This window comes from Callospermophilus lateralis, chromosome 1 (genome assembly GCF_048772815.1).
Source record: "Callospermophilus lateralis isolate mCalLat2 chromosome 1, mCalLat2.hap1, whole genome shotgun sequence".
Taxonomy (NCBI): Eukaryota; Metazoa; Chordata; class Mammalia; order Rodentia; family Sciuridae; genus Callospermophilus; species Callospermophilus lateralis.
This window is the reverse complement of record NC_135305.1, coordinates 157,342,517-157,359,451: the sequence shown is the minus strand read 5'-3', so window position 1 is coordinate 157,359,451 and position 16,935 is coordinate 157,342,517. Positions and strand designations below refer to the sequence as shown.

The 16,935-nt window shown below is 40.0% G+C and overlaps 1 protein-coding gene across 2 annotated transcripts in view; it reads left to right on the top strand.

The window, feature by feature from the left end:
* Positions 1-16,935, top strand: part of Anapc5 (anaphase promoting complex subunit 5) — a 40,101-nt gene that overhangs the window by 12,571 nt on the left and 10,595 nt on the right. The window contains exons 5-11 of one of the 2 annotated variants that reach the window (XM_076849757.2): positions 745-811; positions 3,892-3,993; positions 5,575-5,765; positions 10,999-11,080; positions 11,708-11,797; positions 13,387-13,529; positions 14,622-14,757. In XM_076849757.2, the coding sequence (XP_076705872.1) occupies positions 745-811; positions 3,892-3,993; positions 5,575-5,765; positions 10,999-11,080; positions 11,708-11,797; positions 13,387-13,529; positions 14,622-14,757 (811 nt within the window). Of the gene's footprint in view, positions 1-744; positions 812-3,891; positions 3,994-5,574; positions 5,766-10,998; positions 11,081-11,707; positions 11,798-13,347; positions 13,530-14,621; positions 14,758-16,935 lie in introns of both variants that reach the window. The other variant, XM_076849668.2, reaches the window with a different exon arrangement.

Here is a 16,935-nt window from a genome sequence, read left to right as displayed (position 1 = left end):
GGGGCAGTTGACCACTGAGCCCCATCCCCCAGCCCTATTTTGTATTTTATTTAGAGACGGGGTCTCACTGAGTTGCTAAGCACCTCGTTTTTGCTGAGGCTGACTTTGAACCATGATCCTCCTGCCTCAGCCTCCCAAGCTGCTGGGATTACAGGTGTATGTCACTGCTTTCAGCTGGATTGGTCTTTTTTGATTGATTTATTTCATCAATCCATGTTGAGGCACATGCCAGAATTCTCTTTTTAAGGTTGAATAACATTTCATTGTGTGTACATGTTATATTTTGTTTATCTGTCGTAGGACACTTGGGTTGTCTCCATGTTTTGACTGTAGTGAATAATGCCAGTATGAGCATGGGTGTGCAAATATCTGCTTGTGTGAGTCCTTCCTTTCAGTTCTTTTGGGTGTATAGCTGGAAGTGGAATTGCTGGATCATTTTGCGATTACATGTCTGAGAAGATGGAATTATTTTAAAGTTTTTGGACTCTTTATGTATGCAAAAACCTTTATGATTTTGTAAATGTTGTCATTTTTTTTTAAAGAGAGAGAGAGGAGAGAGAGAATTTTAATATTTATTTTTTAGTTATTGGCGGATACAACATCTTTGTTTGTATGTGGTGCTGAGGATCGAACCCGGGCCGAACGCATGCCAGGCGAGCGTGCTACCGCTTGAGCCACATCCCCAGCCCAAATGTTGTCATTTTTACTCTTGTTTAATTTATTACTATTTTTGTTATTTTCCAGAGAAGAAGAGGTATCTTGCAGTGGACCTCTATCTCAAAAACAAGCGGAATTTTTTCTTTCTCAGCAGGTATGTTAATTCTGCAAATTATCATGAAGTTTTAAAGATTTTTCTGACATTCTATATTATGGCATTATTAGTGAGGTTTATTAGTGAATCTGCATTATCCTTGACTCTTGGTTCTACCTTTTCCACCAACAGTGTAGTTGTAGCTATGTATCCCTTATTTTTTGTGATCTTATTTTTCTATTAACTTTATAATGCAGGTTCCTTTAGTAATGGTATGTGCCCAGAAACACACGAGTTAGAAGATGTGCTTCCCTTCTCCCAACATTTGTTTTTTATGGACTTTTTTCATGTATTAAAAATGTCAAAAAAAAAACCTATAAATACCCGTAAGCCCATCACCTTTATCCCACAGTTAATATTTTGTTGTGTTTACCAAATACTTACCTATCTTTTAGCCAATTATAAATATTTACCCATCCTCTATCTGATTTCATCTTTATTTTTTTTGCAGTACTAGGGATTGAATCTAGGGACACTTTACAGCTGAGCTACATCCCTAGGCCTTTTTATTTTATATTTTTTATTTTGAGACATAGTTCAATAAGTTGCCCATGCTGGCCTCCAACTTGTGACCCTCCTGCCTCAGCTTCCCAAATTGCTAGGGTTTCAGGCCTGTGCAGCCACACCCAGCTTTATCTTATTTTTTGATGTATTGCAAGTTGCAGACACCAATATTCTTTAATATAAGCATTTCTTTTTTTAATATACCTTTTTATTATTATCATTGTTATTATTATTTTGACTTTTTTTTTTTAGTTGTACGTGGACACCGTATTTTTATTTCTTTTTTATGTGGTGCTAAGAATCGAACCCAGTGCCTCATGCATGATAGATGAGCACTTTACCACTGAGCCACAACCCCACCCAGATACAAACATTTCTTTTTGCTGCTTTTGAGCCACATGTTTTCATTTTCTTGGTAATGTAAGCTGAACATTTTTCCTTCTGTTATTTTCAGTATAGAATTTTTATTTTTTGTTCTATTTTTCTAGCTTTTTCTGACTTTGTTAATTTCTTTCTGGTTAGGTGCAGTGGTACATGCCTGTAATTCTAGTGATTTGGGAGGCTGGGTTAGAGGGATGGCAAGTTTGAGACCCTTGTCTCAAAGAATGAAAAGGGTTGGGGATGTGGCCCTGTGGCAAAGCACTCCTGGGTTCAATACCTAATACCCCCATACTCCCTAAAAGTTTTTTTTTCTGCAGGAAGATATAACATTTAGATCTAGATAAAATTTATGTACTCACTTCTGCAGGTTAATTTCAGACAGGTTAGAAAAGCTCACCTACACAATGGTTAACTCTAAGGAAAAAAATGCTTGTCAGCTGGATCCTCCTCTCCCCCTCACATCTCATTACATTACAGATGGATTAAAGAGTTAAATGTGAACGCTTAAAGCTATAATTAGAACAGTAGGAACTACATATTAACTTTTAACTGATCTGGGTGGGGAAAGACTTTCTAAACAAAAGCTGGGGAAGAAAATAAGTAGAAGATCATTTGCTTTTTCAGCATAAAAATTAATGTCTTCGTGTCATAACATGTTCTAACAAAATTAGAAGGCAAGCAACAAAATGTAAAAGCATTTGCAATAAATGTGAGTGAAAGGGCTGGGAATGTGGTTCAGGCGGTAGCGTGCTCACCTGGCATGCGTGCGGCCTGGGTTCGATCCTCAGCACCACATACAAAGATGTTGTGTCCGCCAAGAACTAAAAAATAAATATTAAAAAATAAATAAATAAAATGTGAGTGAAAGGGAATACCTTTTCTTTAGAAACCATTTTCAAAGACTATTTGATGAGACAGTTTAAAATGTTAATATTTTATGAACAGGAAGTAAAATTATGTCATATTCTAATCTTGTTAAAAATGTGTTTTGCATGCGCTTCCCACTTATGAGCACACACATTCATAATCTCATACAGGATAAAATACACTGGAGTATTAATATTATTTTTGTGTGGTTGGATTATAGATTTTTCTTCTGTACCTTTTCCATAGTTTTAGAATTTTCTATAAATGATATAATGAATTAAAAGTGGAATGAGAAATTGCTACTACTTATGCAAAAACTAGACAAAATTGGAGTAAATTGTCTATAAACTCATTAAGCATTTAGTTTGAAACTAGTTTTCTACACATGTATTAGCTTTGCATCACTGTAATGAAATAACTGACATAGGCTGCTTAGGAGGTAAGGAGAGGTTTATTTTGGGCACAGTTTGGGAGTTTCAAGTCCAAGATCAGGTGGCCCCATTGGTTTGGGATTCTAGTGAGGGGTGCACATCCTGGTAGGAATATATGCTGGTGATCACGTCTCTCACCAGAAAACAGAGACTGAGGAAACAGACTGAGAGACCAATATTCTACTGTCCTTTTCAAAGGAATGCTCTGAATGACCTAAGCCATTCATAGGCCTTGTCTTTTAAAGGTTTCCCTGCAGCATTGTCAACCTGGGGACCAAGGCTTTAACACGTGGACATTTAACATCCAAACTATTGCAACATGATTTGTATAATTGTTATTGATATTACCCATAAGAAACAACTAGGGTGGGATGGGGACCTGGATATCACAGGGCACTTTGCAAGCAAGCACTGGAGTTAGAAGGATAAGTAAACACGTTGCATGCCTGGAAGGAGCTTTTACTTTCTGGGAAGGGTCAGACTGGCCATTTTAATGTAGTCTATTAGGTGCTACAGGAAGGGAAAGTACAGAAGGCTTGTAAGATCTCGCCTAGTGTAGAAAGTGATAGAAACAAGTAGCTGAAATCTAAATTGGGACCTGGAGGGTGAGCTAGATGTGGGCATAGTTGGCTAGACCTGGGAAGGGTGTGCAGGTGGGGAATGGTGTTCAGGACACTTGGTGTTTTGAGGAGAGGAAGCAGCCATGTGGATGGTGAGGAGGAGAATGTGTTCCAGTCAGGTCCTGGAGTGAGGGCAGAAGGTAAAGACTGAGGAGACCAGGACTGGACCTTAAGGGCTCTCTGTGGAAAAGAAAATCATCAAGTGATGCTAGTTAGTATGTATTTTCATGTGTTAATTAACCATATCATTTTACTGAGTTGACATTTTAAATTTCAGGCTTCTTTGTTAAAGAATGATGAGACTAAAGCCCTCACTCCAGCTTCCTTGCAGAAAGAATTGAACAACTTGTTGAAATTTAATCCTGATTTTGCTGAAGCGGTGAGTCTTTTCTGGAATTTGTTGCTGAGATGGAAGAAGGTCAAGGCTCTTTGGTATATTAAATAGCCACACAAATGAGGATCAATCTTAACATTGGCCTAAGTTCTTGAAAGAATATTGACAAGAAACAGCACAAGTTGCAAAGCTCCTCCCACCCTCACCTAGCTGTAGGGCATTGCTTAGCTTTTGATGTTCTTTCATTTGTCATCTCTCTGATGTAAGCTTTGGACAGATGATGATAAAATAGACTGATCAAAAAAAAGAAAAAGAAAAAAAAGATGGGTATATAGCTCAGTTGGTAGAGTGCTTGCCTTGCATGCACAAGGCCCTGGGTTCCATCCCCAGCACCACCAAAAAAGAAAAGAAAAGAAAAGGTTTGGGGGCTGAAAAACTCTTTTTCTCAGCTTTTTTTTGTTTTTTTTAAATTGTTGTTGTTACTGTTTGTTTTTTACTAGGGACTTGAACATAGGGGTTCTTAAACACTGAGCTACATCCCTAGCCTTTATTATTTTGTATTTTGAGACAGGGCCTTGTAAGTTGCTGAGGCTTTCCTTGAATTTGTGATCCTCCTGCTTCAGCCTCCTGAATTGCTGGGATTATAGGTGTGCACTGCTGCGTCCATTTATGAACATTTTTATCACCCCCTTATTTCACCCCATACTAGGGATTGAACCCAGGAGTGCTCTGCAACTGAGCTACATCCCAGCCCTGTTTATATTATTCTGATACAGACTCTTGTTGAATGCCCAGACTGCCTCAAACTTGTGATCCTCCTGCCTCAGCTCCCCAAGTTACAGGGATTACAGGCGAGCAACACTATGTCTAGCTGTTTTTTCCTTAAATTTTAATAATTTAATTCCTTAGGATTTTTAACTCTGAAAATTTTTCTTCACTAAGTTTGACTTAGTATCTGGGTTTGACATCAGAGTTTATTTATATGTGGAAATATGCCCATTTTTCTTTGTTGTAAATTAGCAAGAAGTTTGATTCAGTGATTCAAAATAAAAGAAAGTAATGAATTTTAATTTCAGTAACTCACTGTGTTTTAATTTGGGCATTTAGAAAAATCAGTTTTGTACTTTGTAATGAATTTAGGTGTTAAGATATTTAGATTTGAGCTCACAGTGTTCCTCAATACCTGAACTAGGTGAGGTCTGCTGCCCTTGTGGATCCTAATGCAATCAGAGGCCTAATGGATGTATGTTTAGGATAAAATTGATACAAACAGTAATGCCACTCCCAATTTTTATTCGTGGACTCCCTCTGGAGCAACTGTGCTAGCTCCTATTGAGAAAAGATAAGATAAATCTTGACTTTTCTCAAGGGTAGGAGAAATAACAGGTGTCCAGCCCATGTTGCTCTCCATAATAGTATTCCAGCAGAGGAAGAGCAACTTTTTAAAAAATGTGGAGGGGCTGGGGATGTGGCTCAGCAGTAGAGCTCTCGCCTCGCATGTGCGAGACCCTGGGTTCGATCCTCAGCACCACATACAAAAATAAACAAGTGAAATAAAGGTGTTGTGTCCAACTGCAACTAAAAAATAAATATTTTTAAAAAAATGTGGGTTATTTCTTCTTTCAGCATTACCTTAGCTACTTAAACAACCTCCGCGTCCAAGATGTTTTCAGCTCAACACACAGCCTCCTTCATTATTTTGACCGCCTGATTCTCACCGGAGCTGAAAGTAAGAGTAACGGGGAAGAGGGCTATGGCCGGAGCTTGAGATATGCTGCTCTGAACCTGGCTGCTTTGCACTGCCGCTTCGGTCACTAGTAAGTTTATAGATTTTTTTCCATGCAGACATTGAAAAAAATGATGTTAATTGAGATGTGCTTTTAAAAAATATTGTATTTTTTAAAAAGAAGAAAGAGAGTCTTCAACTTAATTTAATTTTTCACTGACTTCAAAGAGTGAATAGACCCTTTTGCACTGGCACAGGTTAATGAAAGCTTTTTACCTAACTAGTCCGCCCCCTGGTGTCACAATTTAGCATTACTGTCTTAGTGCCAGGCCTCTGGCCTCTGGATTCATTACTTCTGAGAACAGCACAGCCATTCAGTGAAAAAGAAATTAGGCAATTAGGCCAGAAATCCCCAGCAGGGATTTTTGGAGGTAATAATGGGACTTTCAAAGCCATTTTTAGTATTTTCAAAAATGAATTAAATAAAAATAAGTAAAAATTGTTTCAGACAGCACCAAAAAAAAAAAAAAAAATGAAAAGGAAGTTTTTCCTCTATTGGATGAAAGACTGCACATGCTTGCTAAAAGCCAGATGTTTGCTTCTGGATGGAGTCCAGGCAGCCAGTAAGGTATACCTGTATTTTTAATGTATAAAAATAGGAAAATAAATTATTATTTAGTAAATAAAGTTAGATTTCAATAACTCACCAGAGGCTGTTTTGGAAATGAGGAAATGATGTGAATAATGGTGAAATGTAGGAAATTACTAATTGAATGAGTTATATTGTCCCCTACACCCCACTCTGTGACTTTTTACTATTTAACAAAACTGTTGCTGCGCATGGTGGCATATGCCTGTAATTCCAGCAGTTTGGGAAGCTGAGCCAAGAGGATTGTGAGTTTAAAGCCAGTCTCAGCAACTTAGCGAGGACCTGAGTAACTCAGGGAGACCTTAGTTCTAAATAAAATATAAAATAGGGCTGGGGATGTGGCTCAGTGGTTGAACACCCCGGGATTCACTCCCCAGTACATCTCTGCTATAGACATCTTTGATTAGAGACATTAGGGTGTGTTAATAGAAGAATGGTATTCAAAGTTCAAGAATAAAGAAGTACCAGGAAGCACCCAGGAAATTCTGTTAATTTCTGGTTGTTAGATTTTGTTTTATTTTTTGGTACTGGGGTCTGAACCCAGGGCACTCTACCACTAAGCTACATCCCCAGGTTTTTCAAACTTTTTTATTTTTTGGTAGGGTCTTGCTGAGTTTCCCAGGCTGGTCTCAAATCTGAGATTACAGACACATGCCACCATGTCCTTCCTGGTTTTCAGGTTTCAAAAGAGATGTAGACAAGCTGGAGCTTGTGTGGGGGACAGTCTTACAGCATTGAGACATTTAAAGCTAGGACACATGAATAACGTGGGAAGGATGTAAGAACATTTAGCCTGGAAAAAATGTTAGCCAAGTATCTGTTAACATCTTCAGATAGTGAAAAGTCATGTGAAAAAGATTTGGATTGATTGAGATGTGGCTGCCAGATAAGGTTGAGAGCTGGTGAGCACTAGGTAAGGGTGTAGTGCTTCATTTTATGTAGATGCCAGGTGCAGTGGTTCCAGCTACTTGAGAGGCCGAGTGAGACCTTGGCTCAAAAAATGAAAAGGGGCTGGGTATGTAGCTCAGTGATTGAGTACTTGCCTACTATGTGTGAGGGCTTGATTTTAGTTCCCACAATGGAGGGGGTGCAAATTTCTCTATATAGAACTTCCTGATAAAGGTGTTAGTGGGGTACTCAGGCTTAGGCCAGGAATGTCATCAAGGGAATTCAAACAGCAGATTGATACTTGGAAATGTTTAGGATACTCCAGACTCCCTGATTTTGTGACATTCCATAATATAATTTTTCTTTGCCTAGCTTTAATAACCACTTGATGAAGGTCTGTCTTGTATTTTCTTTTTTGTGGTGCTGAGGATAGAACCCTTAGTGTCCTGTGTGTGATGGCACTCCCTCTACCACTGAGGTACATTCCTGCAGCAAGGACCTTTCATTATTTTATATATTCATAAATAATAGCAATACCATTTATAATATTTGCCAATAATTTTTTCTTGCTTTCTTTTTTTTTTTTTTTCCCAATATCTTTATTTATTTTTATGTGGTGCTAATTATCGAACTCAGTGCCTCACACGTGTGAGGCAGGCACTCTACCAGCCCCAGGCCTTTTTCTTTTTTGAGACAGAGTTTCACTAAGTGGCTAAAGCTGGCCTCAAACTTATGGTCCTCCTTTCTCAGCCTGCTCCCAAGCTATTGGGATTACAGACAAGTGCCACTACACTTGGCACCAATAACTTATTTTTGTGTTAAAAACTGCTTTCCTGCCATGTGCATCATGCCTGTAATCCCAGTGACTTGGGAGACTCAAGCAGAAAAATTCAAATTGACTACTGACAAAGACCCTTAGCAGTTTAGTGTGATCCTGTTTTAAAATAAAAAGGGGCTGATAATATAGCTTAGCTGTAAATCATTTCTGAGTTTAATCCCCAGTATCCAAAAATAAATACATAAAGCTTTCGCTGGTGTTCAGAAATTTGTATACAGGGCTGGGGTTGTGGCTCAGTGGTAGAGCACTTGACCTTGCATGTGTGAGGCACTGGATTCAATTCTCAGCACCACATATAAATAAATGAATAAAATAAAGGTCCATCAACAACTAAAAAATTTGTATACAGCCTCTTAGATACAAATAATCTTTTGGTCTGCAGAATTTCTTTGTGTTTACAACATTGTCAGTGGATAGACAGCTAAAATTGGATGAATCCAAGTGAGAAAAGGAGGGATTTATTATTTATTGGGGTGGGTACCAGGGATTGGATTTAGGAGTACTCAACCACTGAGCCACACCCCAACCCTATTTTGTATTTTATTTAGAGACAGGGTCTCACTGAGTTGCTTACCACCTCGCTTTTGCTGAGGCTGGCTTTGAACTCAGGATCTTCCTAAGCCGCTGGGATTACAGGCGTGTGTCACCATGCCTGGCAGAGGGTTTTTATTAATGTGTCATTCTTCTCAATTTACTCATGTCCAGGCATCTCCCCCTCCCCCTTCCTGTATAAATCTGTGTCACTTGACTAAAAGAATTGTGGGGATTTCTTGAAAATCTTGATCTTTATTTGTGGAGCATCTACCATGCACTAGGCACAGTTCAGCTGCTAGGGATATAGAAGTGAGAAACGAACCAACCCCTTGTGGAGCTTATCTTGAAGGAGATGGACACTATAAACAGGTAGCAGCTCAGCTTTCTGTGATCTCTGCTGACCTAACATTTGAACAGAGGTTTAAAGGATTTATGGGAGTTGAGTGCTCTGTGGTGGAGATAATGTTCATGTCAGTGAGAAGAGCATGTGTAAAAGCCCTGAGGCAGGGTTTATGTGGCACATTTGAGGAGCAAACAGTGTGGTTGGAATCCTGTGAGGAGGAGGGAAATATGTTTAGGGAGCTGGCAGGATCAGAGCAGTCCTAGAAGCCAGGTAAGGACTTTGGCTTTAACTCTAAGTGACACAGAAAGCCCTTGTTCAGAGGCTACAGACCTGTCTGCTCTGGCATTTGGAAAATAGCAGACACCCCATTCATTTCAGATATTGTAACCAATTTGTCTCTTCTCTTTTACTGAAGACTCTTATTAGGATTTTTTGATTAACAGCAATGGAAAACCAGAAGATCCCTTTAGGATTTGTCTTGACTTTCTTGACATTTCTGTGTTGTAAATCTACATTTTTTTCCTTTCTTGGAAAAAATATCTCTTTTTAGGCCAGTTTTAGAATACTATCTGTATAATTCTCCTAAAGTGTTCCCCCCCAAGCATAACATTATTTGATTATTAATTTTCCATGAAGTTAAATCAACTGATATTTGCGAAGGACTTCTATGTGCAGTTATGCTTCTTGCCTTTAAATAGCAATGTTCTAGAGCAACATTAAAAGGGATTTAAAAGAAATGCAAAGTAGGTAAAATGTATCTGGTTTCCTCTTTTTTCCTTTGGTACTGGGGATTGAACTCGGGGTACTCAACCACTGAGCCACATCCCCATTTCTGTTTTGTATTTCATTTAGAGACAGGGTCTCACTGAGCGCCTCGCCATTGCTGAGGCTGGCTTTAAACTCGTGATTCTCCTATCTCAGCCTCTTTCAGGTGTGTGCCACTACGCCTGGCTCCTCTTTTTTTTTTTTTGAGACAGGTTTAAGTTTCCTAGGTTGGTCTCAAATTTACAATCCTCCTGCATTAGCCTTCTGAGTCACTGGGATTTTAGGCATGTGCCACTGCCCCTTGCTTGGTTTCTTTATTTGAACAAACAATTATTGAGAAAAAAAAAAATCAGCACTACCCAATTCAGATTACTCATGTGAGGCTATTGCTAATGTTGGAAGAAAATTTAATGTGTATATTTTTCCTTAAGTAACTGACACCCAAGAATTTCTGGTCCTATTTTTAGATCTTTAGTAACCTGGTGTTTTTAAAGCTTCTATTCTGTTAATTTGCCATTGGGAAGGCCAAAATTGAAGATGTGGCTTTTACCATCTAGAGGTTTATAAAGTGGTTGATGAAATAAAATTAATACAGGTTTAGTAAGTAGAAGGTAGTACATAGTAATATTTAATGAAACACACAGGGTGTTTCCAGAAGTGAGTGCTCAGCAGAGCTGAGAATAGCTGGCTAGACGTCCACAGAAATTGAGAGGATGGAAGAGACATTCCAGATTTGGCAGGGAGGTTCATGGAAAAAGAATCTTTGGGCTAGGGTTGTGGCTCAGTGGTAGAGTTGTTACCTAGCATGTCTGAGGATTCGATTCTTATAAATAAATATTAAAATAAACAGCCTATCAACAATTAAAAAAAAGAAAAGTGGGGGGAATCCTCAAAACACTTTTAAAAACTAATTTTGAAAAAATAATAAAAGCAACAAATGCACATATTAAAAAAAAAAATCAAACAATGCAGAAAGGAATGCAGTGAAAACTATAATATTACCCCTCTCCTTGCCTCTCCTCTCAGTGGCTGACAACTGAAACATCTCAGAAACAGACATAAAAGCCATCGCTTCATTCCCTTTTTAGTAGACATTCACTTTAGAAGGCACATGTTTTGTATCTCTGCTGTTGGTGTTTCCTGCTGCAGAGGTTGGGGCACGCCTCCGAGAGAACCAACCATAAATAGTCATAGCTTCCAGCCCAGAGTCCTGCTCTCCAATGACTTGTGTGCAGATGACTTCCTGCTACCGATGTTTGTACATGTTTGTAATTGTTAATGGTTATTAATGTTTAGTCTGTCATTAGTCAACAGGCAGAGCTCGCCCTGCAGGAGGCAATTAGGATTGCCCAGGAGTCCAACGATCACGTGTGTCTCCAGCACTGTTTGGTGAGGCCGTCCTCTGGTCTTGGGATTTTGCTCATGGGTCGAGGTGGCCTTCCAAAGGCCTCGTTTGAACCAAGTTGTTTTGCAGTTGGAGCAAAGTTCTTCAGTAATGAAGGGAAACTTCTTTGGTGGTGGGAGGTTCAGAAAGGGCAACCCAAGTTTGTTTACCTTTTCTGCTTTGGGGGCATATTTCCTGTCTTCATATTTTAATGCAACTTACCACAATAAAAGTAAATATCAACTATCACATTTAATGTTGGCATTAACATTTAATGTTGGCATTAACAAAAAGATGTATGTTACACCTAGTAACTGGGTGAGACATTTCTGTGAATATAATCATGAAATACAGCTAGAATAGCAGAAGTCATTTGAGGATCACCTGAGAATCTCATTTCTCAAAGGCCACTTGGGGGCTTTGTGCTTTTCTCTGAAACACCTGCCACTCAGCCACTATCAAAGGAAGCTGTGACTTATTTATTTCAGTTTGATAGGTTTCATTTAGGATCATAATTTGTGAGAGTATTTTAGGGGGGTTATTTTTTCCCTTTTTAATTCTTGTGACCATATTGATATTTCACTAGAACATTAGCCATGTTATGATATAATTTGGTGATTGTCTCTTGCCAGAGCTGGCTTTATGTGCTGGGGCAGAAGAGATCCGATAGCTATGTTCTGCTGGAGCATTCTGTGAAGAAAGCAGTACATTTTGGGTTACCGGTAAGGCTCATCTTTCTGTGAGATTGTTTAAATAAGTGGTGTTGAGCCTTTGTCTCTTTTCCACCCACCTTTGTCATGAACCAGTGATAGGGTTAGGACGGGTATTATGACATGTGGTAGTTTTCTCTGACTTTAACTATTAATCAAACTACTAAATTCTGTTTGGTAGGTTTCTCTCTGTTCCTTTTATTAACAACATCTGTGAAAGCTCTATTGCTTTGTTAAGAGATCTTTGTTTAGTTTATTGAGCAACATTTACTTAGCACCTAGACACTTAGGAAGATTTTTAGGAAAGGTGTTTTTTAGTGGTGCTGGGGATCAAACCCAGGGCCTCACAAGTGCTAGGCAAGCATTTATCAATATCCCCAGTCCAGGATGTCTTATTTTTAAACCAGGGGTTGGCAAACTTTACAGCCTGTGGGCCAGATATGGTGTTCTGCTTGCTTATGTATTGCCTTCAAGTTAAGAATGGGTTTTACATTTTTAAATGGTTGTGGAGTAAAAGACATAGCAAATTACGTAAGAGGAACCAAATATGGCCTGCAAAACTTAAATTATTTGCTCTCAAATCCTTTAGAACAAGTTTGCTGATCCTTGTTTTAAACCATATTCAAATCCAAGAACCAGTAAACCTGACAGGCAAATTTGTCCTTTCTCATTTTGAGTGATGGGAAAGGACCTGAATTATAGTCCTCAGTGACCTATACTGAGGGCATTACTAGGTCATAGTCTGTTTCCAGGAGGTAGTAATGACTGAAAGTTGAGATTACTGTTGCTTGAAGAACCTCAGTCCATCTCAGAAACATTTACCACACACTGGATCATAGGAAGTAGGACTGCTTAAGCTTCTGTCTTAGAATCTTCAGTAAAAACAAAAGTGGTTATGTGTAGTCATTTAGCGCACATGCTTCTTAAGTCTGTAAATCATCCGTGTGATTTACTTCTCAGAAAGGAAACTTAACACGGTAGAAATGAAGTGGCTCCTTGAAATAAATGATAGATTTCTTAAGTTCAATTTTTGCTATGGATTTAAGCTGACTCTTTCTAGTTGAGCTTTCATCCTTGAAGATTATACTAGTAGATAATGAGAAGATAATTTGTTGCTCTTGATAGGCATCCTCTTTTGATCTCCTATAACCTAATGTGCCCGGCACTGTTTGACATATTATTTCATTGTAATCCTTACAACAATTCTTTATGATAGGTTTGATGCCCATTTTACAGATGAGGAAGCTGAGGCTTAGCTAAGAAGCTAAGTGACTGGCCCTAAGTCACACAGTAAGTAGCAGAGGCAGTGATTAAGTCCAGGTTCACCTAATGCCAAAGCCCTGGCTCTTTCCTGTGTATCCTCTGCTTCTCTTCCAGCCTTAGTTTTTCAGCAACACATCTCACATGGGTCAGGGTTAAGGTCAGGTTGTAGGTACTTTCCTTTTAAGTAGAGCTATCACTGTGCATGTGCTGAAATGTGAAATCCACCACATTTCTGAAGAGCAAAGCAAATTCTGTCATGTAATCTCTATCTTGGGTCGTGGGTATATCTGTCCCCTTAGTACCTCGCCTCCCTGGGAATACAGTCCCTTGTTCAACAGAGAGCTTTTGCTGGGAAGACGGCCAACAAACTGATGGATGCCCTAAAGGACTCTGACCTCCTGCACTGGAAACACAGCCTGTCCGAGCTCATCGATATCAGCATCGCCCAGAAAACGGCCATCTGGAGACTTTATGGCCGCAGGTAGGTCTTTAGGCACATTGCCAAGACTTTGGTGGTGTGAATCCTTCAGATTCACAGCAATCTAGGTTAGCAGGAGCTAGCACACTGGTTCTTTTATGAAAGGCCAGACATACAAGGTTTTTTTTAACCACCTTTGGAAGTTGTTCATGCAGGGGATTAGATAAAATGCTTTAAAATCTGAAAACATTTTGTAGTTTGCACGACCTTTGCAAGGTTTTTTCCCCATGCACGTTATTTACTCCTGCCAACTGCTCTGTGAATAACTGATGGGTGATCTCCTTCTGGTTCACACATTTTCCCAAGATCTCAAATGTAGTTGACCAGTGTCTCAAACACAGATCTTCTGATCCCAAGTGTTTTGCTCCTTTGCTTTGCAACAAGAACCTCTCTTCTAGTTTGTAGGTTGCATGGCCTTCCTCCCGCAAGTTGAGCGTCCTTCATTCCTTGCACCTATTCTGTTACCCAAGGTGTTTTGTCTGGAATGTTTCTAGCCTCATGTTTTTCCTCTTCCATTTAGCCACCTTTAGCTTGGAAGTAAACTTCTTAACTAGATTGTAACCCTGGAGCCCTGTCACTACCTTGCCTTTTACCTAGACAATCTGCTATTTCTAGGAATTCAGTAATAAAAGGAAGTGCCTCTTTTACCAGTCTTGTTTTTGTATTTCAGATAATTTTTTGGCACGGCGTGCTCTGAAACAGCTGCCGACACTGGCCACTGCTTGCATTGCCAGAGCAGCCGGTGCCAGGATGGCATCGGGTCTGCATTTACCCGTGAAACCTAATTAGCATTCTGTGACCTCAGGGGAAATCGAGGGTGGGGAGGTAGGGGGTGGGGGATCTGGGAACTTGGAGCTCCCAGCTCTGCTGTGACCACTCCACATTTCCTGGGGGCCTTACATCTAGGATACTTTTCTGCTCTCCTTGACTTGAGGGCCGGAGAGTTGGTGTTGGGAGGTAGTTGCTTCTACATGGCCCGAGCCTGCAGAGGGGTTAATTTCCTTGTGTTTCCACTTAAGATAACTGTAGGTTATGGCCAAGGGGTAGTCTGGGCCTGCTGTCTGAAGGGAAATCCTGTTCCCTCTCCTCACCCAGCACTATGGCACTGCAGCAAGCCCAGATGTTGCTGAGCATGAACAGCCTGGAGTCAGTGAATTCCGGAGTGCAGCAGAACAACACAGAGTCCTTTGCTGTCGCGCTCTGTCATCTTGCAGAGCTACACGCAGAGCAGGTAGGCAGGTTGTGTTAGCTTTTTGTCTCTGTGACAAAATACCTGAGATAATCAACTTAAAAGAAGGGAAGATTTATTTTGGTTCATGGCTTCAGAGGTTAGCCCATGGTCACTTGGCCCTGTCTTTGGGCATGTAGTAGCCCCGTACATCAAGGTGGAAACACAGCGGAGGAATCTATGTACCTTACCTCATGGCAGCTGAGAAGCCAAGAGACAGACGTGTGTGAGTCCAGATGTTGCATTCAGGGGTATGCCTCCAATGACCTAACTTCCTTCCACTAGGCTCCATTTTCTAAAGGTTCGCCACCTCCCGGCAGCACTACAGGCTGGGGACCAAACCTCTTAACATATAGGCCTTTGGGGGACATTTCACGTCCATATTGTAGCACAGGTGGTAAGGTCAGTATGCTTCTGGAGTACTGGAGGATCTGCCACTTTTCTCCCTTAGTGCTTAAAAAAATCACTGCATGTGTCTTGAATGGGTCTCATTGGTATTGTGAGTCAAGTGAAATTGCACTTATGGAAGAAGATTTAAAGGTGGAGTCTGCAAGATGTGTTGAAGTTGGGATCTCTTTTTGACATTAGTATAGGAAGTAAGAAGTTGGCTAGTTCCATTAAAAAATACAACAGAAAGGAATCATTAAAATGTGAAGTACAGGTTTGTGTGTAAATGAAAGGGTTAGAGACTAATGAATGTATAGCTAAAATGATAATAGCTAATGTTTGTTCACATTTGTTCTGTGCCAGGCCAGTGCTTTGTTATTTTATGTATTGTCTTACAGAACCTTCTAGTAGCTTCATGAGGTCAGCAATTTTTTTTTAAAGTTGTAGATGGACACCATTTATTTATTTATTTATTTTTATGTAGTGCTGAGAGTCGAACCTGGTACATCATACATGTGAGGCTAGCACTCTATCACTGAGCTACAGCCCCAGCCCATGAAGTCAGCTTTATCATTACCCCTGTTTCACAGAACAAGGGATTGAGGTCCAGAGAGCTGGCTCAATGCCCGCTACCAGTATGTGTCAGTCCTGTCTCCAGTCAAGTCTGGTTGATCCCAGAGAGGAGTGGTAGCAATTGAGCATAACCTTGACTTAGAGCCTGACTCATTTTACTTGATTCTCTTTAAAAGGGATGAATTATAACATCTCTCATGCTGCTCTAGCAAATTTCCCTGTGGTGAAAATTTTTGGGGGGTGATTAGAGATTGGGAAGCCTGTTTATCTGCATCTTAGTGTATGTTCCATCTCACTGAACATACTATGTCTATAAGTACATTTCCTTGATCACATTATTTTTCTTGATAGTTTTGTGGTGTACATTATTGTTAGATTGTTTCATAATGCTCAGTATTCCTTCATCCCAGTGTGAAGATTGAAGGGTGGTTTCCACCCCTTTCAGAAGTCTGGAAACACTTCCCCTCTGCTGAACACATTTTAGCACTTTAGTCCTTTCAGTAGCTGGGCTCTGGCTCTTGGATGCCACTGTGCCCTTGGACTGCTTCCTTCCTGTTCCTGTGCCCACACATCTTGGGCAATACCAGGTCAAAAGAGCAGCCCAGAAGTGCTTGCTGTTCACTTTCCCCCAGGAATGTTTCATGTCCACATCTTGTTTTTTCCTTCTTAATGGCATTGTAACTTTCAGTACCACTATTTTTCATTCTGTGTCATGGGTAATTGGAGCACTTGTTAATGAGGGAGTCAGTGAACACTCAGATGTTTAGCATGAGCCTCCTGTGACTTTATCTACAGCTCTATTGAGACATAGTTCAGTGCCATTTAATTCACCTTTAAAGTGTTGTTTCAAGACTGTCCTTTTCTCCCCTTCTCCTGCCTGCTTTAGAAAGTCTTTTCTAGTTTTAGAACATGAAGCATGTGAATATACTCCCTGGGTTGATGACTGTCATATTTTTAATTACACAGGTTAGACTTGCACCTGTGAAATTAAGCTTTGCCTACTGTGGAGAAGGCAGCTTTAAGATGAGTCTCTGTTTCATTTCCTTTGTCTGCTTTTTAAACTGAACTCCAAATAAACTAGATGCTGCACTGTGTTTTTGGTGTGGGAGTGCTTGGGTAGAACCTGTAAAGACATGAGGGACTCTGGGGGCTGGGATTGTGGCTCAGTGGTAGAGCGCTTGCCTAGCACGTGTGAGGCCTTGGGTTCAATCCTTAGCATCA